Source organism: Jaculus jaculus, chromosome 1, assembly GCF_020740685.1.
Source record: "Jaculus jaculus isolate mJacJac1 chromosome 1, mJacJac1.mat.Y.cur, whole genome shotgun sequence".
Lineage (NCBI taxonomy): Eukaryota > Metazoa > Chordata > Mammalia > Rodentia > Dipodidae > Jaculus > Jaculus jaculus.
This window is the reverse complement of record NC_059102.1, coordinates 143101594-143126879: the sequence shown is the minus strand read 5'-3', so window position 1 is coordinate 143126879 and position 25286 is coordinate 143101594. Positions and strand designations below refer to the sequence as shown.

The following is a 25286-nucleotide window of genomic DNA, read 5'->3' as shown; positions in this document are numbered from 1 at the left end:
CTGAGCCATCTCTCCAGCCCCCCTTTTTTTTTTTTGTTGTTGTTGTTTGTTTGTTTTGTTTTTTGGGTATTGTTTTCAAGGTAGACTCTCACATTAGCCTAGGCTGACTTGGAACTCACTCTGTAGGCCCAAAATGGCCTTGAACTCCCAGCAATCCTCCTACCACTGTTTCCCAAGTGCCGGGATTAAAGGTACATGCCACCACATCCAGTTCCTGACAAGGTTTTTGTTTTGTTTTGTTTTTGTTTTTCGAGGTAGGGTCTCACTCTAGGCCAGGCTGACCTGGATTTCACTATGGAGTCTCAGGGTGGCCTCGAACTCATGGTGATCCTCCTACCTCTGTTTTCTGAGTGCTGGGATTAAAGGAGTGCACCACCACGTCAGGCCTGACAAGTTTTTTGTTTTGCTTTTGTTTTGGTTTTAGTCTCAGGGTGGCCTCAAACTCACCATGATCCTCCTATCTCTACCTCCCAAGTACTGGGACTAATGGTGTGCACCACTACACCCAGCTTTTTTTTTTTCCTAAACATATTACTGTTATCCTCAAGGTTTCAAGGGGAGAAATAAACTGCCCAAGTCTTCCAAGACCAAGATCTCATCAGACATGGAGCTAAGACCCAGCTAGCCTATTTCCACTGAACACCTAAGTATCTGACCATTATGCTGGGCCACCATCAGTTAAAAGACTGCCCATCCCACAAGGATGGAGAGATCACTTAGCAGTTAAGGCGCTTGCCTGCAAAGCCCTTTAAGGACCCAGGTTCTATTCCCCAGTACCCATGTAAGCCAGATGCACAAAATGGTGCATACTTTTGGAGTTCATTTGCAGTACCCATTCTCTATATCTGCTTACAAATAAGTAAATATAAAAAATTTTAAAAAGGGGCTGGAGAGATGGCTTAGCGGTTAAGCGCTTGCCTGTGAAGCCTAAGGACCCCGGTTCGAGGCTCGGTTCCCCAGGTCCCACGTTAGCCAGATGCACAAGGGGGTGCACGCGTCTGGAGTTCGTTTGCAGTGGCTGGAAGCCCTGGTGCGCCCATTCTCTCTCTCTCCCTCTATCTGTCTTTCTCTCTGTCTGTCGCTCTCAAATAACTAAATAAAAAATGAATAAAAAAATATTTAAAAAAAAAATTTTAGCCGGGCGTGGTGGCACACGCCTTTAATCCCAGCACTCGGGAGGCAGAGGTAGGAGGATTGCCATGAGTTCAAGGCCACCCTGAGATGACAGAGTTAATTCCAGGTCAGCCTGGACCAGAGTGAGACCCTACTTCAAAAAACAAAAAAAAAAAAAAAAAAAATTTTAAAAAGGCCCCATGGGTCCCTCCTTCAGTAATCTCCCAGCATAGATATCTCAGGGTGTCTAGCTACAGTGTACATGCGATGCTCATATAAGGAACTATTTTCTGCCTACAGCCAGTTCTTCCAACATACCAGCTCAGCTTCTAACTGGACCCTCTCTTCTGTGCTGGTCAGTACAGAGACAAGAAAGCACTGATATGCAGGTTCTAGGAAAACAGCTGCTGGGAGCAAATGCCTCCATTCATTCTTTACCCACTTTTCCTCTTTCTTCCCCCTAGTCCAAGTCTGTAAGTACTGGGACATCCATGACAAACCATGAGAATCAACACTTGCTATCTAGAAGCAGGCATTCTTATACCAGGGCCCTCCTGCCATAGGCTGGCCTTCAGGAGCCAAGGGTCGTCTACAGCAATTCTCCCAGTGCGGGACGAGACTAGGCCCTCATTCTGCCCACAGCACTGTCTTCACTCTGGAGTATAAGAGTCAATGTCACATTTGGATTTAGACAAGCTAGCAGGTTCAAGGTTCAGGGTAAGGAATGATTCTCACCTGTGTGATTAGTTCCTACAACATCTAAATGTCTGGAGACACTTTGGGGTGTGACAATTGGGAGAAGGGTGCTGCTGGAAACCTCATAGGAAGAGTCACAGTACAGCCTGACATAAATAGGACAGCCCTACAACAAGAAATCATCTGTTCCAAAGTGTCAATGGTGTTGAGGTTGAGAAGATAAAAGGATCTGTCTCCCATCCTTTGAGAGTGAAGGGACAAAAGCGTTTATCATGGTGAAGACTTAGAAGGGATATGATAACCATCTGCAAATATTTAGAGGGCATGCTTGTGAAGAGGAACAGGGCAGGCTCCTCTGACTCCAACCGCCAATGGAACAAAAGCATGGAGACTGCAAGGTCTAACTAAGCTCAATGTAAGTCAGCAGACTGGTATGGACATACTGCCATGCATGCAAGAGCCCTTCACCTACCATTATCTGTACAAGTAATATGGCAGTTGACAAGATCTGGCATTGTTGCCTGACTGAAGCTGGGCCTAAGGCCTTCCCTGAGAATTCAAAACAGTCTTTCTTTTTCTCAGTCTTCACGTTTCCACAGCCTAGATCAGAAGCCTAGGAAGTACAAGCTGTTTTCTTCTGCCCACTATCTGGACTGAACAGCAAAGAAAACCAGCCTACTGCCCAGTGTGCTGGGCCCTAGTTCCTAACTATTTTTAGGTTAGCCATGTCCCTAGCAAGGGATCCACAAGCCAGCTGCTTCTCCTTTTGCTGCATTGGCTCCCACATCTGCAGTGACTTGCAACCAAGATTCAGTGAGCACCATCATTTAGGAAATTCCTCATCAGCCAGTACAATATTCAAAGAGCAATGGTTTGTAACTGAAGAGGAACATTCTAGGGTTAACCAGGGACGAGGCCCTGAGACCTTACTGATAATGCAACTCTGTGGGTTGCTGCCCCTGAGGGAAAGGGACAATCAACTTCCCTGTGATCTCTCCTTAGGTTTGATTCCCCAGAACAATACACAACATGGTGCAGGCGTCTGGAGTTTGTTTGCAGTGCTGAATGCCTGGCACAATCATATTGAGATTCTCTCTCTCTCTCCCTCCTTCTCTCTCCCTCTGTCTGATTCTGCCTCTCTCAAGTAAACAAATATTTTTTTTAAGCCACTGTCTGATTAAAAGCCCAAGTTCTCATCCCAGTTCTGTCCCCAAAGTGCAGACACCAATGGTACCTGAGAATGCTTCCATTTGCCCATATCTGGAACTGTATGGATCTCCTTTTTTGGAATGATAAAGTCCTGAGTGGCTGAAGGGGTCTCCTCTGAAGAATCTTGACAAAAAGTGAAAACACAAACAAGTAAATAGAACCTCTCATTCCAACACACTCTTGCTCTCTCTTCCTCTTCCCCGTCCCCTTCTGTCATGCTCATTGTTTTGTTTTGTTTTGTTTTTTCGAGGAAGGGTCTCAATCTAGTCCAGGCTGACCTGGAATTCACTATGTAGTCTCAGGGTGACCTCAAACTCATGGTGATCCGCCTACCTCTGCCTCCCAAGTGCTGGGATTAAAGACATGCACACATACACACACAACCCCAGGCAAGTGTTCACTATAGCTCAGGCTGACCTGGAATTAACTACGTAGTCTCAAGGTAGCCTCGAACTCTCAGCAATCCTCCAATAACCATGCCTTCCTGCTCCTCAATTAAAAAAAAAAAAAAACTCACTAAGGGAAATAAAATCAAGCCAAGCATGGTGGTGCATGCCTTTAATCACAGATATCGAGAGACAGAGGTAGTAGGATTGTTGAGAGTTCAAGGCCATCCTGAGAATTCATAGTGAATTCCAGGTTAGCCTGAGCTAGAGCAAGACCCTACCTTAAAATAAATAAATAAATGATAGGAATTGTGGCCTGGCCTGGATTATACAGTGAATCCCAGGTTATCTTGGGCTAAAGTAAGACCCTACAGCAAAAAAAAAAAAAGAAGAAGAAGGAGAAAGAAAATGAAAGAGGGAGAAAAAGACAAAGAGAAGAAAAGGTCAGGAGCAAGACCCTATCTCAAAAAAAAAAAAAAAAAAAGTTAGACATGGTGGTCCCCACCTTTAATCCCAGCACTACAGAAGCACAAGTAGGAGAATCACTGAGAGTTCAAGGCCACCCTGAGACTACATAGTGAATTCCAGGTCAGTCTGGGCTAGAGCAAGACCCTACCTTGAGAAACAAAACAAAACAAAACAAAAAAAAGAGTTGAAGAGATGTCACAGCAGTTAAGGCATTTTGCCCACAAAGCCTAACGACCTGGATTTGATTCCCCTGTACCCATGTAAAGCCAGATGCACAAAGTGACACATGCATCTGGAGCTTGATAACAATGGCTGGAGGCCCTGATGCACTCATTCTCTTTCTCTGTGTGTGCAAATAAATAAATAAAATGTTAAAAAAAGAAAAAGTAAACCAGTCACAGTGGCACACCTATAATTGCAGCACTTGAGAGGCTAAGGCAAGAGGAACACTATTCCAAGTCAGTGTAGGCTACAAAGCAAGAACCTGTTCTAAATTGAAGTCCAAGCCAGACATAGTGGTGCATGCCTTTAATCCCAACACTTGGAAGACAGAGGTAGAAGGATCACCATGAGTTCAAAGCTACCCTGAGACTACATAGTGAATTCCAAGTCAGCCTAGACTAGAATGAAACCATACCTTGAAACCACCACCACCAGCACCACCCTCCAAAAAAAAGAAAAGAGGAAAAGAGAGGTTGAGACAGAAAAAGGGAGAGGGAGAAAATGGCAGAGAGGAAGAAAAAAAATCACTTTAATCTTTTGTAGTTACACAGGTGATTTAAAGAAAAAATAATTACAACCAATATTTGAAGGAAAAAAAATTAACCAACCACTTGAATAAGCAAAGACAGGTAAATTTATATGTGGTTCTCTTTTCCCAGATAAGATTGGCAGATCAAAATCATTTGGCATTGATCTTGGAAGAGGAAATAGAACCCTGTGACACCAACACTTCAAAAAGAGGGTGCTAGCTGGTAGGACCTGCTAAGGAGCTTCTAAGCTTTATCTGTTGAGGTCAAAAATCACAAAAACAACAGTTCCACTTAAGAGAAAACCTACTCTTGCCAGGCATAGTGGTGCACGCATTTAATCCCAGCACTTGGGAGGCAGAGGTAGGATTGTCATGAGTTCAAGACTACCCTGAGACTATATAGTGAATTCAGGTCAGCCAGCACTAGATTTAATATAATCCCATTCTTGTGTTAAAAAACAAAAACAAACAACAAAAAAACACATACACATACAGTAAACATACCAGCAAAATTCTCAGTATTAAACAACTGATGATTGTCTCTGAGAGGTATGATTCAATGATGGAGAGATGGCTCAGTGGTTAAGGCATTTGCCAGAAAAGCTTGCTGTCTTGGGGCTTCAATTCCCCAGTAACCATGTAGAGTCAGATGCACAAAGTGACACAAGAGGTTCTGATGCACCCATACTATCTCTCTCCTTGCAAATAAAACAAAACAAAAAGTTCAGGGAAGGGCTAGAGGGATGGCTTAGCAGTTAAGGTGTTTGCCTGCAAAGCCAAAGGACCCAGGCTTGATTTCCCAGGACCAATTGGAAGCCAGATGCACAAGGGGGCACACGCATATGGAGTTCATCAGCAGTGGCTTGAGGCCCTGGCACACCCATTCTCTCTCTCTACCTGCCTATTTCTGTCTGTCTGTCTCTCAATCTCTCTCTCTCTCTCTCTCTCTCTCTCTCTCTAACTGCCTATTTCTGCATCTCTCTATCTCTCAAATGAATAAATAATATTAAAAAAAAAAAAAGGTAAGGGGTTGGAGTGATGGCTTAGCAGTTAAAGCATTTGCCTGCAAAACCAAAGAAGCCAGGTTCGATTTCCCAAGACCCCACATCAGCCGGGTGCACAAGGGGCGCACATGTCTGGAGTTCATTTGTCTCTCTCCCTCTTTCTCTGTCAAATAAATAAATAATAAAATATTTTTTAAGCCAGGTGTGATGGCGCACGCCTTTAATCCCAGCACTCAGGAGGCAGAGGTAGAAGGATCGCCGTCCTGAAAATGCAAAGTGAATTCTAGGTCAGCCTGAGCTGGAGTGAGACCCTACCTCAAAAAAAAAAAAAAATATATATATATATATATATATATACATACCTACATATATATATATATAATTTTTTTTTCAAAGAAAAGAAAACCTAAGGCAGTTCAACATTATAACCTAGAGGCAAATTCCACAACAAAGCCAAAACCTCAACCAAACCTGCATTCTGTAACATTTGTAACACTAGGAAACACACAAGCATCAATCCTTATTCATAATTCCAAGATCCCAAAAGGCCTAAACGTGTACACACACACACACACACACACACACACACACACACACACACACAAAATCAACAGATCTATAAACAATTTAAACAGACTTTGTGTGTCCCACTAAGTGAGGGTACTCATCAGTTTTGCTGAAATAGTTTTACTTGAGTATAGGGTAAACCTGAAAATGAGATACTATGAATTCCAAACTCCCCTGGTCCCCCAGAATTGGAATACCTGAATCTGTAACTGGATATGCTCTGCTTTAGTAAGCATTTCCTTTAAAAATTCAGTGTCTGGGGCTGGAGAGATGGCTTAGCGGTTAAGCGCTTGCCTGTGAAGCCTAAGGACCCCGGTTTGAGGCTCGGTTCCCCAGGTCCCACGTTAGCCAGATGCACAAGGGGGCGCACGCGTCTGGAGTTCGTTAGCAGAGGCTGGAAGCCCTGGCGCGCCCATTCTTTCTCTCCCTCTATCTGTCTTTCTCTCTGTGTCCGTCACTCTCAAATAAATAAATAAAATAAAATAAAATGCAGTGTCTGGCCAGGCATGGTGGTGCACGCCTTGAATCCCAGCACTTGGGAGGCAGAGGTGGGAGTATCGCTGTGAGTTTGAGGCCACCCTAAGACTTCAAAGTGAATTCTAGGTCAGTGTGGGCTAGAGTGAGACCGTACCTCGAACAAAATAAAATAAAATAGAGGGCAAAGCAGGCCCCAGAAAAAAACTCTCTTCCTCCCATCTGTCCTGCAAACCTTACCACAGAGCCCCAAACCAGGATCCTACTGTTAGTAAATTACTACTTTAAGATGTTAAACAAGCTGGGCATGGTGGCACATGCCTTTAATCGCACCATTAGAAGGCAGAGATAGGAGAATCACTGTGGGTTCAAGGTCAGTGAGTTCCAGGTCAGCTTGGGCTAGAGTGAGACCCTACTTCAAAAAAAAAGATGCTAAACAATAAGCTTTAGAAGCCAGTCTAGGAAAATGCTGCACATTCCAAATAAACTGGCAAATAATCTTTGGGAATATAGCTCTTTTAGAAGAAACGGCTCTCCAGACTATTTTACAGGGAAGAAGGCCTCCAGGGCTAGCCCTATCATACCCACAGTCTTCCCAGATTCTGTCTCTGGCGAAGGTCCCAGGGAACGGCAAACTCACCGCCACCCTGAGACTACACTGTGAATTCCTGGTCAGCCTAAGCTACAGCGAGACCCTACCTCGAAAACCAAAACCAGAGCAAAACTCCTTCCTCCTGAGTCTTTCCCAGGGACCACCAGATGCTAAGGCAGGGCAGAAGCACAAGCTGTGTTTAGCCAACCTCTTTGCTGTGGGTCGGAATTTTAACTTCTCCGGGGAGGTACAGGGTGTCAGCAGACAGCCTTTTTTCCGCGCTCCAGGAAAGGGGTCTCTAGTGGAAGATCCCTTCCGGCACCTCTGCCCCAGTTACTTGAGATCGACTAAAATGAGGCCACCGTGTAAATAAAAGTTACAGGCGGTGATGCCACCAACTCTGTCATCTTGCACAATTTTATTATTATAATTTTTTTTTAATTAGTGGTTTAGACACCCTGGGCGGTTTCTCTCAATAAACCCTGTAGTCACTGAAACCCCAGGGCCCGGCCTCCGAGAGAGGAGCGGGAGGAAGGAGGTGGGACGGGCCGACGTGGAGGCTGAAACCGGGCCGAGGCAGGCCCGGGCCCGTCCGAGCAGGACCTAATCAACAGGGCAGCCGCCGGGACGACTCTGGCCACCAGGTCGGGATAGTTGAAGCACTCGACACCTGGATGTGGGACAGGACCTTCCTTCCCTCCCTCCACGGCCGCGGCGCCTCACCTCCTTGAGGCCCCGCACCTGCCACAGCACCGCGGGGAAGCGGGGGGGCCGAGCGCCGGAGCTTGGGGCCTCGAGCGTCCCAGGGTCCGCAACCCCCGAGCACCCACCCCGCCCGGGCACGTACCACACCCCTTTCCCGCTCCCACGCCCGGAGCCGCCCCCGCGCCGGCTCGGCCCCGGCCGACCGTCGGCTGTACCTGGCGGCGGCTGCCGCTCGCCCTCAGCCATGTTTTCTTCCCTGGCGCACGAGAGCCCGGCCGGGGACGGGTGCAGGTCTCCTCGGCTTCACCTCGCACAAGCTCTTCGGTGCGTCTGCACTCGGAGCCGGCCGCTCACAACCGCAAAGCCACAAGCATTAAAGTCACCCCAGGGAAGGCGGCCGCCATGCCGGTGCGGGGCCAAACTCAGGGAGCATGCCCACCAACGGCCGGGCTCGCGGCGCACGCGCGTTACGGGACGGCAGCGGCCATGTTGGTGCGGGGCGCCGGAGGTGGGGGGAGCATGCGCACTAACGGCCGGGCTCGCGGCGCACGCGCGCTACCAGACGGCGGTGGCCATGTTGGTGCGGGGCGCGGGGGCGGGGGAGGAGCATGCGCACTAACGGCCGCCGCGTACCAGTCAACGGCCGTCAGGGTAAGCCCGGCGGCAGCGCGGCCATACTTGTGCGGGGCGTCCTATTTCTCAGGGTTGACAGGAGTCATGTGTTTGGCGGGGAGAGGGCCGTCAATCTCTGTGCTTGGCGCTGATTCGCACTCAAGGAATCTGAGACACTGCCCTGGCCACCCGGGCTGTCACTCTGAGAGTGTCGCTCAAGGACACCGGTAGGACTTGAAGGGTACGCACAACCGTCTCTTAACAGCTTTTAAGAAAAATATAAAGTATTGATAGGTGAGCAAGAGCGAGCTGGGCGATGACGTCCGTCGTACGCTACTGCCGCAATCGCCGCGCCTTCCAGGGAGTGGTCTCTAACCCCTGCACCCACGACCCCCTGGCAAGCCACGCCCCCGCGCTCGCCACGCCCCCCGTCTCTGGCCACGCCCCCAGCTCGCGGCTAGCCTCCCGGGGCCGCAACGGACCACAGGAGGCTCCGCCCCGCGAGTTCTGGTCCTCGGGCCGCCAGCCCGCCCGCCCGCCCGGCGCGGTGGGCGCGGGGCCGCCTCTACCTAGTGGTGGCAGTGACTCGACGACCTTGAACTTAGAATACTACTCGACACAGACCCGCTGACCCAAGGAGCGGCGCGGACTTTGCCCAGCGCGAGGGGCGGAGCTGACGGAGGGTCACGCCGGCGGGCAGCGAAGATGTTAGCCTTTGCCACCAGGACCGTGGTGAGTGCGGCCAGCGTCTGGCCTTGCCGGACTCGGGCCGGGGCAAGTGGGCCGGGCGGGCTGCGCAGCTGCGATCCGACAAGGGAAAACGATCGGGGTTGTTTTTTTTAGCCGAGCAGTGCCGAACAGCTGCTGTCCGGGGGGTGGGGGGAGGGAGGGCTACCTAGACTGATCGAAGGGGGCGGCTAGCCAAATGAACTTCCCCTAGTTTGGCCGAGGAGCGTGACTAGCTAGGTCAGAGGCGGTATCGAACCCATGTAGTTGCAACAGCCCGGAAAAGACAAATGGAGAATCCTGCCTTCAGTCTGCAGCCCCTACCAACCCTTACACCCAGAGGCACACTACCAGCTCCCTTGTCATTCTCTCAGCTAATTCTGACTCAGGCTAAGCCACCCCTGCCTAGGCCAGAGCCTCTCTTCTCCAAGCCTATCAGGTGCTCAGTGTTCTGGGGTTTACAAGATCCCTCCCACCTCTCCATTTGTACGCTGCCGGGAGAAATCCATGTGGAGACACAAATTGGGCTGCACTAGGAAGTCATCACGCCCCATGTTCCTGCTCCCCACTCCACCCTGTACCCATTGCTGCTGTCGTGTTGTGGGCTTGGTTCCTCTCCCACACAAGTATATCTCTGCAACTGTGCCTCCATCTGGACATTCTAGGCGGCTGGCTGAATGTGCCCATCCCAACTCAGACTAAGACTCTTTTGGGTGTCCCGGCCCCACCTGAAGGTCCACTTCACCCTTCACACTGCCCCCAGAGCTGTGCCAGGACCCACAGACTGCTTTTAGATAATCTGTGACCACCAGACTAGCCCGATCACTTTGTTACTGAAGAAACTGAGGCAAAAAAAAAAGAAAAGGACTTAGCTAGGTCCCCTGGGTCTGTCATTTCAAATTTAGCCCGATCCCAATAGGAGCCATTTTCTCATGCCAAAAGTCTACCACTCTTTGCCCCACAGCTGAACAAGCCAGGGCTAAAAAAAAAAAAAAAAAAGGCTTTGGTAGAGGGGGTGACCCAGAGAATCCTGGAGCCTAGGGAGGAAACAGATGGGCAGGGTTCGTGGCAGATACTGCCCACTGTTGACCCTTCCCTGGTGTCCCCCGTCTTGCATCAGTCCCAGTCAAGATTGATTTCAGCACCATGGTGCTGCAGCCAGAGAGTTTCCACCCTCTAGCAAAGTTTTCCCACATCAAAAGATCTAGCAGATTGTGACAGGTGGATTTTTAAATGCCTTTTGGCCTACCTCCCTGGCACTGGGCCCATGCAAAGAAGAAAGGTGAAAAAAAAAATACAGGTTTCCGCCCACTCCAGTGTCTAGCACTGGCTGCTCCACCTGCTCCCCATTCCTCTTCTGGAAGCTAGGAAAGGTGTGGTAGCTACTGCAGTTCAGTAGCCTCTCCCGCCATTGCCACCACCCTAGATGTCACCACAGCAGTGGCCACTGCTACCCTGCTTCCCCTCCTGAATCTTGGCTCTTGTCTTCTCTTTCCAGCCCGGGCAAGTGGCTGCCTCTTACTAGGTTCTGCTCTCCCACTTGGTAGCACAGTTAGGCTTAGCGATCCAGCCAAGGCAGGCAGACAGGGCTCAGAACTTCAGTCCTGCCATGGAAGACAAGCAGCAGAGAGAGAAGGTATGGAATGGAGCTTCTGCCGCTTGCCTGCCACTGTGCCAGCAGCTTGGGACCCTCCTGTCTCTCTACCTGCTGCCTCCAGAGTCTCCTGGACTCCTTCCACCTCTCTGCTACTTCTCATCCTCCATGCCAGGCTACTCAGCTGTCTCTTGCTGCACTGCTGCCCCACACACCCTACCCTCATGCCACATGGCAGGAGAAAGCTAGAGGCTGAGGCCTCACCCCCAGAGGTGCTGCCAATATTGGGCTAACTTTCCAATTTTCTCCTTTTTCCCAACCTGCAAAGGATGGGAGAAAAGGATCAGATCAGAGAGCGAGCTACCACCTCTCTGCTGGCTGATTCATCTTCTCAGGGCAAGAAAGGTTGGTCTTGTGCACCCAGACAGGTGGGATGCCCCCTTACCTCTGCCACCCCAACGGTGTCATTCATTTCATACCCCACCCTTTCTGCCTCTGAGAGATGGGGACAGCTACAGGGCTGAGAGGCCAACGCAGGCACCACCCATGAGGCTGTCTCTGCTCTCAGGGAGAGATATAAGTGCCCAAGACTGGTGGTTAAATGAGAGGGTCAGGGAGAGAATGAGCAGGCTGTTCTGCTTCCCACAGGCCAAGCCCCTGGGCCTCCTCAAGCCCTCAAGTCTGACGAAGATTTCTGGGCGCTTTAAGGCCCACCAGGATGCACTGCCACGGCTGCCTGTGCCCCCACTACAGCAGTCCCTGGACCATTACCTCAAGGCACTGCAGCCCATCGTGAGCGAGGAGGAGTGGGCCCACACCAAGCAGCTGGTGGAGAAGTTTCAGACCTCAGGGGGTGTAGGAGAGCGCCTACAGAAGGGGCTGGAACGCAGGGCCAAGAAGATGGAGAACTGGGTGAGTGAGATGGCAGGAGCATGGTGCTCCCTCAAGAGGCTTTGGGTCCTCCTGATCATTCCTTCTTGTGCCTGTTGCTGGCCCTGCCCCCAGAGTCTCTCCATACCAGCTGATCTGGCATCTTTGTTTGCTCCATAGCATTTCCCGGTGCCTGGCACTCAGCAGATACAGGGTGGGCAAAAAGGACCAGTTGCCACCTCTCAAAGCTAACATGCAAGCAAGAGGAAGGAAAAGGTGTTAAATAGGACACAAGTCAGCAAGTGACATCATTTTAGGCTAGGAAGCTACATGAAATTTTTTTTTTTTAATGATGAGGAGATAGGCATGGTGGCACATGCACTTGGGAGGCCAAGATAGAAGAATCGCTGTGAGTTCGAGGCCAGCCCGTTACCACAGAGTGAGTGCTAGGTCATTCTGGGCTAGAGTGAGACCCTACCTTGAAAAAAACAAAAAATATGATGAGGGCTGAGGCTGTGACTCTGGTAGAGCCCTTGCCTAGCACATGTGAGAGAGAACATGAGTTCCATCCCCGGGGGGGGGGGGGGGGTTAGATCAAGGGAGGGCTGGTTGATGGCAGTGTCGGTGTTGAGTGGGCAGGGAAGACAGAAGGTGAAGATTCTGGGTTTGAAACCTTAGGGCAAAGATGGAAACAGCATGGCATGTTCAGGGACAGACTGGTGTGGAGTGAAGGGCAGGTTGAATAGTCATGGCGAAGGAATTAGAATTGAACTTTGCCAGACAAGCTCAAGCAAGGAATTGGTATTGGACAGTAGTAATGGTCTTGTATGATCTGTGACACATGAGTGTTCAGTTTGGAAAACATGTCTACATTGCTGCATGAATACCTACCTCTCTGTATTCATCTTGCACTTCAACACACAGATTAAAAAGTTAGCCCCAAGCTGGGCATGGTGGCGCATGCCTTTAATCCCAGCACTCGGGAGGCAGAGGTAGGAGGATCGCTGAGAGTTCAAGGCCACCCTGAGACTACAGAGTGAATTTCAGGTCAGCCTGGGCTAGAGTGAGACCCTATCTCAAAAAACAAAAACAAAAACAAAAGTTAGCCCCAGCTGCTGGGAAAGAAGGAAAAGGAGCCAGAGGTGATTGGAGTAGGGGAGGCTGGTACTTGGAGAGGGGTTGCTTGTGGCCTGAGGGAGAGTCGTGAGTCAGCCAAGAGCACACGTTGATGCGGTGGGATGGTGGGGTTAGCCATTATGGGGATGTCTGAAGAAGAACCTGGCTGTGAGAGAGAAGCAAAACTAGGTTTTGGCCCTTAAAGTCTAGTTGCCTTCAGTATTCATGGGTCATTATTTCCACCACCCCTTCAGATACTAAAATCCACATATGTTCAAGTCCCTTCCTAAACATATCCTCCTGTGCCAGGTATTGTGGCACATGCCTTTAATCTCAACACTCAGGAGACTATGGTTGGAGGATCATCACTGTTAGTTTGAAACCAGCTTGGGCTACAGCTGGGCATGGTGGCACATGCCTTTAATCCCAGCAGAGGTAGAGGCAGAGGTAAAGCAAACTCTAGTAGCTGCGTGTGGTGGTGCACACCTTTAAGGTAGAGGTAGAGGCAGAGGTAGGAGGATCACCAAGACTTCGAGGCCACCCTTAGACTACATAGTGAATTCCAGGTCAGCCTGGGCTAGAGTGAGACCTTACCTCAAAAACCTAAAAAAAAGAAAAACAAAAACAAAAATATAAGGGCTGAAGAGATGGTTTAGCTGTTAAGGCACTTCCCTGTAAAGCATAAGACCCAGGTTTGATTCCCCAGGACCCACACAGGCCAGGTGCACAAGGTGGTGCATGTGTCTGGAGTTCACTTGCAGCAGCTAGAGGCCCTGGCACCCCCCCCCCCCCCCATTCTCTATCTGTCTGCCCCTCTCGCTCTCTCTCTCAAATAAATAAATAAAAATTTTAAAAGTTATAAAAAGCTGGGTATGGTGGTACACGCCTTTAATCCCAGCACTTGGGAGACAGAGGTAGGAGGATCACAGAGAGTTCAAGGCCACCCTGAGGCTACATAGTGAATTCCAGGTCAGCTTGAGCTAGAATAAAACCTTACCTCGAAAAATCAAAAGAAAGGAAAAGTTATAAAAAAAAATTAAAAAGAAAATGGAAAACTTAATGCATCCTCCTGTATACCTTAAATCCACGTGACCTTATACCTAACACATTGTAAATACTCATATAGTTGTTATATTGTGTAGCTTAGGGATAATAATGATAAAAAGACTACATTACAGATGCAGTCCTCTTTTTCATTTTTCAAACACTCTCTTCTGGGTTGGTTGAGTCCATCCATGGATGTTGACTCTATGGATACAGATCTGTGGAGGTGGGACCCATGAATCTGAAAGGCTGCCTACACTGTGAAACAGGAGATACTTTGGGTGGTGGGCAGGAGAAAGCTGACTAGGGCTCAGTGAGCCTGGGGCTGCATATAAGAGATAGGGGCATGTTGGGGACAGACATTTCCTGAGCCTCAGCAAGTCATGCCCTTGGAACCAGGGTACTGGCTCTGGAAAGGACTTGGGAGGATCTGGAGTCTGATGGCTTTCTTCCTTTGTTTAGCTAGGGAACCCTTCAAACGAAAGCCTGTGGCTAAAGGGTGAGACTACCCACTCTCCACTCAGTTTCTGAGGCACTGCTGTCATAGCTTGGCAGATTATCTCTCGGGGGTGCTGTCCTAACAGTTCCCCTCATCTCCCAAGCTGTGACTAGGGGCTCTGAGATCCCTAGTGGCTAAGAGGGAGCTCCTGTCTGCAGATGAGGTAACTGCAGCCCAGGGAGGTAGATCACCACAGCTCTCAAGGAGGCCCTGACTACAGGAAGACCTGGCTTGATCAGATGGCCCACTTTTCAGATGTGAATCAGCAGGCAGCCATCTAGCCCTAGGCAAGGCACCTCCTACTTGCCTCTTGCCAAGAATACACAGCAAGTGTGATGAGAAGCCTGCTGTTTGGGATAAGGCCAGAAATTAGAGTTGTGGGCCTGGTCCTGAGGTGGTATTGCAGTCTGTCAGCATAGAAGACTCAAGGATGACAGGCACTTGGAAATGTGCACAGCCCCAAGAAAAGCTTTTTTGTTTTGTTTTGCTTTGTTTTGTTTTTTTTGTTTTTCAAGGTAGGGTCTCAGTCTAGCCCAGGCTGACCTAGAATTTACTGTGTAGTCTCAGGGTGGCCTCGAACTCAAAGTGATACTCTTACCTCTGCCTCCCAAGTGCTGGGATTAAAGGTGTGTGCCATCACGCCCAACCAAGACAACTTTTAACACCATGTCTCCACCTGGCCCCAAGAGGTTCCCGATTCCAAGGCAGAGAAAAGACCCCCATCTACCTCTTGACATTTGCACAATAACTTACCCTGGCTGGGAACTCCCCCCTCAGAATTGCCTTCTTGAGAACAAAGCAGGTATCTACTTCTCAGTCTGACATGAAGAAAACTGAGGCCAGAGAATAGGGGCAGGTCTTTAGGTGACTCTGACACAGGTCACCATCTCCTCAAATAATTCCCAGCTCACTCACTGAACTTACTTTTCATACACTGTTCTCTTTACCTATTCAGGGATGTGTTTTTCAAAACTGTTTTATTGCCGGCTGTGGTGGTACACATTTTTTTATCCCAGTACTTGGAAGGCAGAGGTAGGAGGACTGCTGTGAGTTCGAGGCCACCCTGAGACTACATAATGAACTCCCGGGCAGCCTGGGCTACAGCAACAGTCTACCTTGAAAAACCAAACAAAACAAAACAAATTGTTTTATTTGCAAGAAGAGGGTGTGTGTGTATGGAATATCAAGGCTTCTTGCCAGTACAGATGAACTCCAGAGGCATGCACCACTTTGTATACCTGACTTTACGTGGGTACTGGGGAATTGAACCTGGGCTGTCAGGCTTTTGCAAGCAAGCATCCTTTAACCACTTAACCAACTCTCCAGCCCCCAGGGATGCGTTTTTATTTACTGGTATATTATAATGATGGAGAAAATTTTTTTTCTTTCTTTTCAAAGAGAAAATTTTAAAGAAAAACTAAGACTGGAGGGGGGAAGACTGGGAAGATGGCTCAGTGTTTAAAACATTTGCTTGCAAAGCCTGCTGGCCCAGGTATGATTCCCAAGCCACCTATATAAGCCGGACTCTTGTTTTCAGTGGCAAGAGGCTCTGGTGTGCCCCCCTCCTACAAACACACATGTGCACAGAAATAAATTTTTAAAAATGAGGGCTTAGTGGCAGAGCATGTGCTCCTTAGCATGTATGAGGCCCTGGGTTCAATCCTGAACAGCGAGAGATTGGGAGGGGGATTGTTTAGCTTTCTACACCCCCAACCTGTTTCCTTCCAGTCTTTTCTTGTGTTTTTCTTGGCCGTGTTGATTGCTCAGGCTAAGGAGAAATGATGGATTTAAGGAGGCAGAGAAAGGGTGCTATGGACCTTAGCATTCAGTGGAAGGCTGTGCTGCAGAGAGTGAGAAATCAGAAGGGCTGGGTATGGTGGCACACGCCTTTAATCCCAGCACTTGGGAGGCAGAGGTAGGAGGATCACCATGAGTTCGAAGCCACCCTGAGACTAAATAGTAAATTCCAGGTCAGCCTGAGCTAGAGTGAGACCCTACCTCAAAAAAAAAAAAAAGAAAGAAAGAAAGAAAAAAGGCATCAGGGCCATCCCCTAGTTTGTGGAAAAGGGGCACCAAGTCTCTGTACCCTGCTTCTGATGAGCTCTGGTCCTTGTCCAGCTGTCTGAGTGGTGGCTCAAGACAGCCTACCTCCAATATCGCCAGCCCGTGGTCATCTGCTCCAGCCCTGGCGTGATGCTGCCCAAACAGGACTTTGTGGATCTTCAGGGTCAGCTCCGGTGAGTTGTGGATCTTCAGGGTCACCTCCTGAGGCTGGCACAGGCCAGGAAGAAGCCGGTGGCTAAGGCTCTGTTGACTCCCAGAACCCTCAAGGCCACTCCCCAGGCAATTAGAGAACCCTCAACCATGTTCTTTGGTCCTCACAGATAACCCCATGTAGTAGAGACCATCATCTCTATCTTACAGATTAGGGAAACTGAACCTTCACCTAAGATCACCAATCAGGGCAAGTGGGAGGGTTCCCAGTGCCAGAGCTTTGTAACCATTCACTACCAGACCCTAGCCCGAGTCCCTCCCACTTTCCTCAGCTGGCACACTGGTGACCTTTATACACAGTCCCCTTTTCCACATTCAGCCATGTCACCTGCCCTGGCCCCTGTTCTAGTCCTACCAGAGATAAAAATACTAGCAGCAGGATCTCCTGTCCAGGGGCCTGCCACTTGCTCTTGCCACCAGCTTCTCTTAAAGAGACCAGGGCAAGAAAAAAGAGAGGGCTGGGCATGGTGGCGCACACCTTTAATCCCAGCACTTGGGAGGCAGAGGTAGGAGGATTGCCGGGACTTTGAGGCCACCCTGAGATGACATAGTGAATTCCAGGTCAGCCTGAGCTACAGAGAGACCATACAAAAAAAAAAAAAAAGGAAGGAGAGAGGAAGGAAAAAGGAGGCTGTAGTATAGTTCAGTTCAGTGGTGGGATCATTGTCTACCATGTGTGACATCCTAGGTTCACCCCTAGCAAAACACACAAATAATGATAACAATAATAATGGGACCAGGGTCCTCTGATTAGGGATGGGGCTCAGTCTAAGAATTCTAGCCAGTGATCTGTCTCTATATTGGGGTCAGGGTGGCCCTAGGCATTGGAGAGGTTGGGATGGGTCAGAAAATCCCTCAGTTCCAGGAGAAGAGAAGAGCAGTGGTCTGGGTACACAAAAGCTCAGGAAAGGGAAAAGGACTTCGCAGGGGAGACACCTCACCTCTGGCAGGGGCTCCTGTTCCCGCCACCTTGAGGCCTTGAGTCTTCCCCATAACAGCTCCAGAACAAATCAACAGCCTTCCCAACCTCAGGCTGTTGGTTCAGGCCCTTGGTGGGTGGAACCAGCTGGCACTGACCCCTGGTCTAGTCAGAACTGCCCTATTGGGTATATCAGGTTCTGCCAGGCCCTTGGCCACCAGCATTTCCCTGAGGCCTGCTGCAGCCTTTGGCTGGAGATGATGAGGCAGAGGTTCAGCAGGGTCTCCCATGGCCAGAGTGTATGGGGCCCACCTGGAGCTTCCCACACCTCTGAAAATGCTGAAGGAAAGGAGGGTATCCATAGACTCTGCCCTTAGTTAGGGCTCCCTCACCCAGCATGTGTCCCTGACCTGGCCCAAAGGCCTTGGATGTCCACCTAACTTTACATCTCTAATTCATCCTCCAGATTTGCTGCCAAGCTCATCGAGGGTGTGTTGGATTTCAAGGCTATGATTGACAAGTGAGCAGCCTCACCCCTACCCTGACTTTCTTGCCTAGGCAAACAGTCCTAAACCCTGATCACCCACTGTGTCAGACTGGGCACTGGACAGAATTGCATGTCAATCATTTTCACTTCCTGTTGGCCAAGCCTCTGAAGGGGTTAGAGACACTGAGCACTGGTGATTGGGACACTTAAGTTCTCTGCTCCAGCTCCTGGGGACTCCTTTCTGGTGATCTTATCCCATCCCAGCCACAGTGGATCTGAGAGTTGACTAGTTGCCACATCTTCCTTGTTCATATTGAAACCCAAACGGGAGGGAGAGAGTTTTGGAGTGATTCATAAATAGTAGGCCCCTCCCACCTGAAGACCCTGCCTGTACCCTTGTGGCTTGAGCTGAGGGCAAGTAGGGAGATCAAGGGCCTAACCTGGCCTATGTGATTTACCACATGGCCATCTGGGCCTCCAGCAGTACTGTGCCTGTCCACCCTGGCTTTCTCCCAGTTTGCTTGCTCAGTGTCCCTCATTGTTCCCTCCCCTGTAGTGAGACCTTGCCTGTGGAGTACCTGGGGGGAAAGCCACTGTGCATGAACCAGTACTATCAGATCCTGTCTTCCTGCCGTGTGCCAGGCCTCAAGCAGGACACGGTAGTGAACTTCATAAAGACCAAGAAGCCACCCATGCACATCACTGTGGTGCACAACTACCAGGTGAGCACCTAGTGTCTCCTTCACGGAAGGACCATTACAGGACCTCCTCTTCCCTGTCCTCTGGACCCCAAGCCATGCTTGCTGTGTCCTCCACTGTTGAGGCTAGAAGCTGGTGGAGTTCTCAACCCAAGATCCTCCAGCCCCATTCTCTGCCCTGCCCATGTCTGAACAGTTCTTTGAGCTGGATGTGTACCACAGTGATGGCACGCCCTTCACCGCGGATCAGATCTTTGTGCAGCTTGAGAAGATCTGGAACTCATCCCTACAGACCAACAAGGAGCCTGTGGGCATCCTCACCTCCAACCACCGCAACACCTGGGCGAAGGCCTACAACACCCTCATCAAAGGTGCCTCCAGGGTGGGGGGGCAATGCTGAGGCCACACACAGGGGCCTCCTTACTCACCAGGTGGGCTTTGTGTCAAGATGGGACAGCCATGTTTCTCACTTACTCCTCTCAGTTTAGAGCAGGTCTTACTAACCCATTTTATAGATGAGGGTAGTTTTTCCCTGGTAAGTAGCAAGCTGGGATTAGACAAGTCCTCTAGCTAAGGAACTCGCCTCCTTACTCCCTCTTCTCACCAAATCCTATACTAGTCATAAGAATTGTCCCTAGTAAGATCACTGTGTCACCAGCTCTCCATGTGACCTTTGTCTTCAGCTTGGCCATAATCTAGACTGGGCCAGGTTCTGGACCTCGCTGTATGACTCAGTGAAGGACTGCAGGAACTTTTGAAGGGAGAAGCTCTAAATAATGCTGAGCCCTTAGTGAATGCCCTGGAAGCCCAAGGCAAGGAACTTCCCTTCCCCAGAGGGGCACAATCAGGCCAGAAGAACCCTGGGCTGGAGGCCACAAGTGGAGACTTACCATCTCCACAGATAAGGTGAACCGGGGCTCAGTGAACTCCATCCAGAAGAGCATCTTCACTGTGTGCTTGGACAAGCCAGTGCCCAGGGTTTCAGAAGATGTCTACCACAACCACGTGGCCGGCCAGATGCTGCATGGAGGTGGCAGCAAGCTCAACAGTGGCAACCGCTGGTTTGACAAGACACTCCAGGTAAGGGCCATGACCCCAAACACACATCCAAATGTGGTCCACTGAGGGTTGGGACGTCCTCTCCCTGGGTCTAGTATTCCCAGCCTCTTGCTTGTAAAGCAGGCAGGAAGCTGACTAGCTGGATGCATGCCACTGTCACCCCAGCACAGCCTTCCAGCATATTAGACAGCCTGGAGGCCAGTGCTGAGTGGAATGTCATTACCAGGCCTGTGTGCCAGTGTCATCCCAGCATAGCTCTTCAGCATGCTAGAGACAGCTAGTGCCAGATAGAATGGGTACAGTAGAACTCTTGGGCAGCATGTTCCCAAGGACAAGCTTCCAACATGTGCTATGCAAGGATGTGCTCATGTCAACCTGGCTGCGAGGCCAAGGCTCCTATGAATGTTAGCATAACCCCTGGAAGATGACTTCAGGGACCCTTCCTGCAAGACCCACCCAGAGAATGGCTGAGTCTCCAGGCACCAAGGGATGACAGGGTCCCTTACTGTCCACAGTTCATCGTAGCAGAAGATGGCTCCTGTGGGCTGGTTTATGAGCATGCAGCAGCAGAGGGGCCCCCAATTGTGGCCCTCTTGGACCATGTCATAGAGTACACGTGAGTATGGTTAGAGCCTTGTTCCCAGTTCACGGTGACTGACCTACAGGTGATAGACTTGACATGTAGAGGAATGTCACTTTCATTTTCACCTAGGAGTTTGTTTCTTCTAAGTAAGCAGCAAAGAACATGGTTTCTTAAGTCAGTTAAGCCAGGGTTTGGATTTTGGCTTTGTACTTCCTAGGCTTGTGACCATGTACTAGGCCCAGCCCTCCTCAGGCCTCCATGTGCCCTATTGGAAGCTAGAGTTTAGGTAGTTTGTAGAAGGGCAAACCTGAGAATGTCCCTGGAAGTCTCCAGTTTCACGGATCTCTCTTCCCACCTCAGTCCCAGAGACACTCAGGCTCCAGCAGCACCAGCATGAGCCTGAAGCCCCTGTGTTCCATTTAGAAAGAAGCCTGACCTCGTGCGGTCTCCCATGGTGCCCTTGCCCATGCCCAAGAAGCTGCGGTTCAACATCACACCTGAGATCAAGAATGACATCGAGAAGGCCAAGCAGAACCTTGGCATGTAAGTGCCAGGCTGTCCTGTGCAGAGGGCAGTGGTGCCAGTCACTAGGCCAGTCTTGTTCTGAGATGGCTGACAAGCTGCAAGTTGCCTACTGCTGACCACTCCTTCCACCTTCCCATACCCAGCATGATCCAGGACCTGGACATCACCATGATGGTGTTCCACCACTTTGGGAAGGACTTCCCCAAGTCAGAGAAGCTGAGCCCTGACGCCTTCATCCAGATGGCCCTGCAGCTGGCCTACTACAGGTGTACCCCACCCACCCACCGCTGGAGGAGGATGGGGGGGGGTGCAGGTGTCCCTTGGAAATATGCTAAAACCCACCTTCCATCCAGGATCTACAAGCAGGCATGTGCCACATATGAAAGTGCCTCTCTCCGCATGTTTCACCTGGGCCGCACAGACACCATCCGCTCAGCCTCCATAGACTCACTGGCCTTTGTGAAGGCCATGGATGACTCCAGTGTGACGGTGAGAGGTCTGGGCAAGAGTGGGTAGGCTGTGCTTGAGTGCTCTCCTTCCTGTCCTGGATACATAGTGTCCATCTCTGGTATTCCAGCCCCATGGTGGGATGGGAACCTCACAGAACATGGAGCCTTGGATTTAGTGCTGAGCTTCCCAGCAACCAGCCAGCCAGGCAGCCACAGACCCATCCACCCTTTATCCGTTCACTCACACTGATCAGCAGTGACATCTGCCTCTTGCTGGGCTCTGGAGAAGGAAGAGATGGCAGTTCCAATACTTGGTCTTGTGCTGGTGGGGAGTGGACTATGAGGTGGGGGAGGACAGTATCTCACTTCCTTTGCCCACCGGTCTCCAGGAGCACCAGAAGATAGAACTGCTGCGGAAGGCTGTGCAGGCCCACCGAGCCTACACTGACCGAGTGAGTGAGCCCTGCCCCCCCATTGCCTGCTACTGTCCTCCACATGTCTATCCATCCCGGCCAGAGCTGTCCCTCCCCTAAGCAGTGGAGCAACTGGAGCAATCTATTTCCTCATATGAAAGTTGGAGAAACTGAGCTAGGGAGGTGGCTCAGTGGTTACAGGTACTTGCCTACAAAAGCCTGGTGGCTTGGGTTCAGTTCCCCGGTCCCCATGTAAAGCCAGATGCACAAACTGATGCATGCATCTGGAGTTCATTTATATGGGTTAGGAGGCCCTGGTGCACCCATTCTTTGTCTCCCCCACCCCTACTTGCAAATCAATACATATATTTGGGGAAAAGAAAGAAAAAAGAAGAAAAACTTGGAGAAACCAAAGCTGGGCCAAGCAGTTGCCCTAGTCCGAGTACACTGAGTACATGTCCTTGGATCTTGTCTCATTCTCTCCCCCTGATGCTCCAGCAGATGGCACACTTCTTTACCTCCAACACCTTAAGCTATGGCCAGGAAGGTGGTGGTCTGGGGCACCCATCCTGGCTCTGGCACTGGGCAGTGTGTACAACATGCTCATGTTAAGCAGCACACAGATACCGCCTGTTAGATTGTGTGCACATTGCCCGTCACACTTGTACAGATGTGTTTGTTACACAGCCCATGCATGCCCTGCCTATTACATGGCATATACCCACACTGCCTATGTTATATGCAGCTCTCACTGCCTCCCACTTTACAGATTAAGATACTGAAGCTTGGGCTGGGGAGATTGCTCAGTAGTTAAGGCTCTTGCCTGCAAAGTCTAAAGCCCTGGATCCAGTTCCCCAGCACCCACATAAAGCCAGATGCACAAAGTGGCACATGCATCTGGAGTTCATTTGAAGCAGCTAGAAGCCCTGGTATACTCATTTTCTTTCTTTCTCTCTCTCCTTGGAAGTAATTAATTAAAATGTAAGGATTCTACTCCCTCATGGTTCTGAGGGACCAGTGGCTAGAAGGGGCAGCACTGCCACTTGGCAGGGCAGGGGTGCCCCATGGGCCTGCAGTGCTTGCCCCTCATGGTTCCTCCACGTGCAGGCCATCCGCGGGGAGGCTTTCGACCGACACTTGCTGGGCCTGAAGCTGCAAGCTATTGAGGATTTGGTGAGCATGCCTGACATCTTTATGGACACCTCCTATGCCATCGCTATGCACTTCAACCTCTCTACCAGCCAGGTAGGACACTGCCCTGTGTCAGGGGAGGTGGGGAACAGGAGAAACTGCTAGCAGCTGAACCTTAGGGGTATGTCCACCACAGGCACTGCCAAAGCAGCTAAGCTCCTGAGGAGGAGCTGGGGGCATGAGTATTGCTACAGCACAGGCAGGCTGAGAAGGCTCAGGACTTCTCAAAAGAATCAGCTCTGGCTGGAGATATAGCTCAGTTGGCAGAGTGCTTGCCTAGCATGTGTGAGGACCTGGATGTGATCCCCACAACTGAATAAGTGGGCATGGTGGTACATCCCCTGCAATTCCAGCACTCTGGAGGTAGAAATGAGAGGATCAGAAACTCAAGATAATCCTCAGTTATATAACAAGTTCAAAGTCAGCTGAAAATATGTGAAACTCTGTTTCAAAAGAGAGAATCTGCTTCATTCATTTACTAGTCAGTTATAGGTGACACCTGATTCACACATTTCACTAATCTGTGCTTGGTGCTGGGACACAGCTGGGGAAAGACTGGTTTGGGTTCCCAAGGAACTCATAGCAACTGTGCGTACTATCTGTGACACAAATGGCCTGGGAGAAGTGCTGGGGGTCAGAAGAATGCCAAAGAAAGAGTTGCAGCTCCCCACACCCAAGAGGAAGGCTCCCCTGAAGAAGGGAGGAAAAAGGGCAGAGTGGGGTAGACTTGGAGAGGCAAGCTGGTATCCCCCAGGATGGGAAGGGAACCACAAGCCTGGGCATGAGAACTCTAATCCTGTTGTCCTTAGGTCCCTGCCAAGACAGACTGCGTCATGTTCTTTGGACCTGTGGTCCCAGATGGCTATGGCATTTGCTATAACCCTATGGAGGCCCACATCAACTTTTCCGTATCAGCCTACAACAGCTGTGCTGAGACCAATGCTGCCCGAATGGCACACTACCTAGAGAAGGCACTCCTGGACATGCGCACCCTGCTGCAGCATCACCCCCGGGCCAAGCTCTGAGCCCCGGGCCAAGTCTGCCAACGCCACAACCACACCCACTTGGAGACAGGCATCTGCCAGGGCTCAGGTCCTTGGCTCTTGTGCCTCCCCATTTGACTGAGCCAGGGAAGCATCCTCTAGTGGGTCCTACAGACCCAAGCCAAGTGCCTTCCATGGACTTGTCCTCAGCACATGCCACAGGCCAAGCACCAGGGCTTTGAGAGGCTGAGCAAGACAGAAGGCCCAGGTCCCCAACATATCACCCCCCGCAAGGCTTTACCTGGGGAAGGGAAACAGTCCCTGCCATTGCCAGGGTCAGCACCTTGCGCCTAAACTCCCAAAGTATTTGAAGTCGGCATTATTGAGATCTGAGAGGCTATGAGCCTCACTGAGCAGAGGGTTCAGGGATGAGGTTCCCTGACAAAGGGGGGGTGCCTGGGATCTACCTTAGCCCACCCACACCAAGGATCCATCTCCCATGTGTCTGCCATACTCTTTTGGACGCCCATGGTTTTATAATGTGAACATGCTGGGGAATCAATAAAGGGGAGATGTGCTGGTCAAGATAAGTGTCAGCTAAGGGGTAGGCAGAAGCTAGATCCTAGCCTTGCCTTCTTCCAGATTTCCTTGCTCTTTGACACAGAGCAGTGTCACAAGTGGGCCAGAGAGTGCCCAGAGAAACCAGGTGGAGTCCTCAAGCTGAGCCAAGGGCCAGCTCTAGGTTAGTCCTTGCTGCTAGGCCAAGCACCCTTCATCAGCAACTTGCCACCTATCCTGCCTGGTTAAGGCCTTCCCAAGTCCCATGGCTTATGGGGTGTAAGCCCTGGTCTGATGGGCTAGTTAATGGGCCCTGCTCCCACCAACCCAAGGCCTAGTGTAGCTGACCCCATGGAGCTCACAGCAGAAGAGCACACGTGTGCACCCAGGGCTAGACATCTGAGGCAAACCCCTGTTGGAGGTGGCTAGGAAAGCAACTAATAATTAGAACTATGTACTTGCCCCAGCCCATACACCTGGTAGAGGGCATAAGTTCTGCCAGAAACCCTAAGGCACTTGTGAAAGCCTAAACAGGGGCCAGGGCCTGGGCAGCTGGCACAACTCTTGAGTAGTTTCGTGGCCTGACCTAGGGCCATCACCTGAGGGTGGGAACTGTGGTTTTCCATTTTTGTTTTTGAGGCCGGGTCTCGCTCTACCCCAGTTGGCTTGGAATTCACTATGTTGTCTCAGGCTGGCCTCGAACTTAATGCAATCCTACCTC

General features: G+C 50.5%; 2 protein-coding genes across 4 annotated transcripts in view; one reads left to right on the top strand and one right to left on the bottom strand.

Moving 5' to 3' along the window:
* Ptpa (protein phosphatase 2 phosphatase activator) overlaps nt 1-8415 on the bottom strand; it is a 42513-nt gene extending 34098 nt beyond the window's left edge. The window contains exons 1-2 of one of the 2 annotated variants that reach the window (XM_045133839.1): nt 8181-8415; nt 3044-3141 (exon numbers count right to left, since the gene is read on the bottom strand). In XM_045133839.1, coding sequence (XP_044989774.1) covers nt 3044-3141; nt 8181-8211 — 129 coding nt within the window. In that variant the 5' untranslated portion in view covers nt 8212-8415. The remainder of the gene's footprint in view (nt 1-3043; nt 3142-8180) is intronic. The other variant, XM_004671773.2, reaches the window with a different exon arrangement.
* Nucleotides 8416-9127: 712 nt separating this feature from the next.
* Crat (carnitine O-acetyltransferase) lies at nt 9128-24592 on the top strand. Of its 2 annotated transcripts, none has more exons than XM_004671776.2 (14): nt 9128-9309; nt 11546-11809; nt 16545-16663; nt 18086-18139; nt 18663-18828; nt 19001-19175; nt 19706-19884; nt 20379-20479; nt 20870-20989; nt 21115-21237; nt 21325-21460; nt 21810-21872; nt 22941-23078; nt 23834-24592. In XM_004671776.2, the coding sequence occupies exons 1-14, from the start codon at nt 9283-9285 to the stop codon at nt 24047-24049; spliced, it is 1881 nt and encodes a 626-aa protein (XP_004671833.1). In that variant the 5' UTR covers nt 9128-9282; the 3' UTR covers nt 24050-24592. The 2 variants fall into 2 exon arrangements, with proteins under 2 accessions (XP_004671833.1, XP_045005063.1); XM_045149128.1 differs by lacking the exon at nt 9128-9309 and adding an exon at nt 10837-10939.
* The last annotated feature ends 694 nt before the right edge of the window (nt 24593-25286 follow it).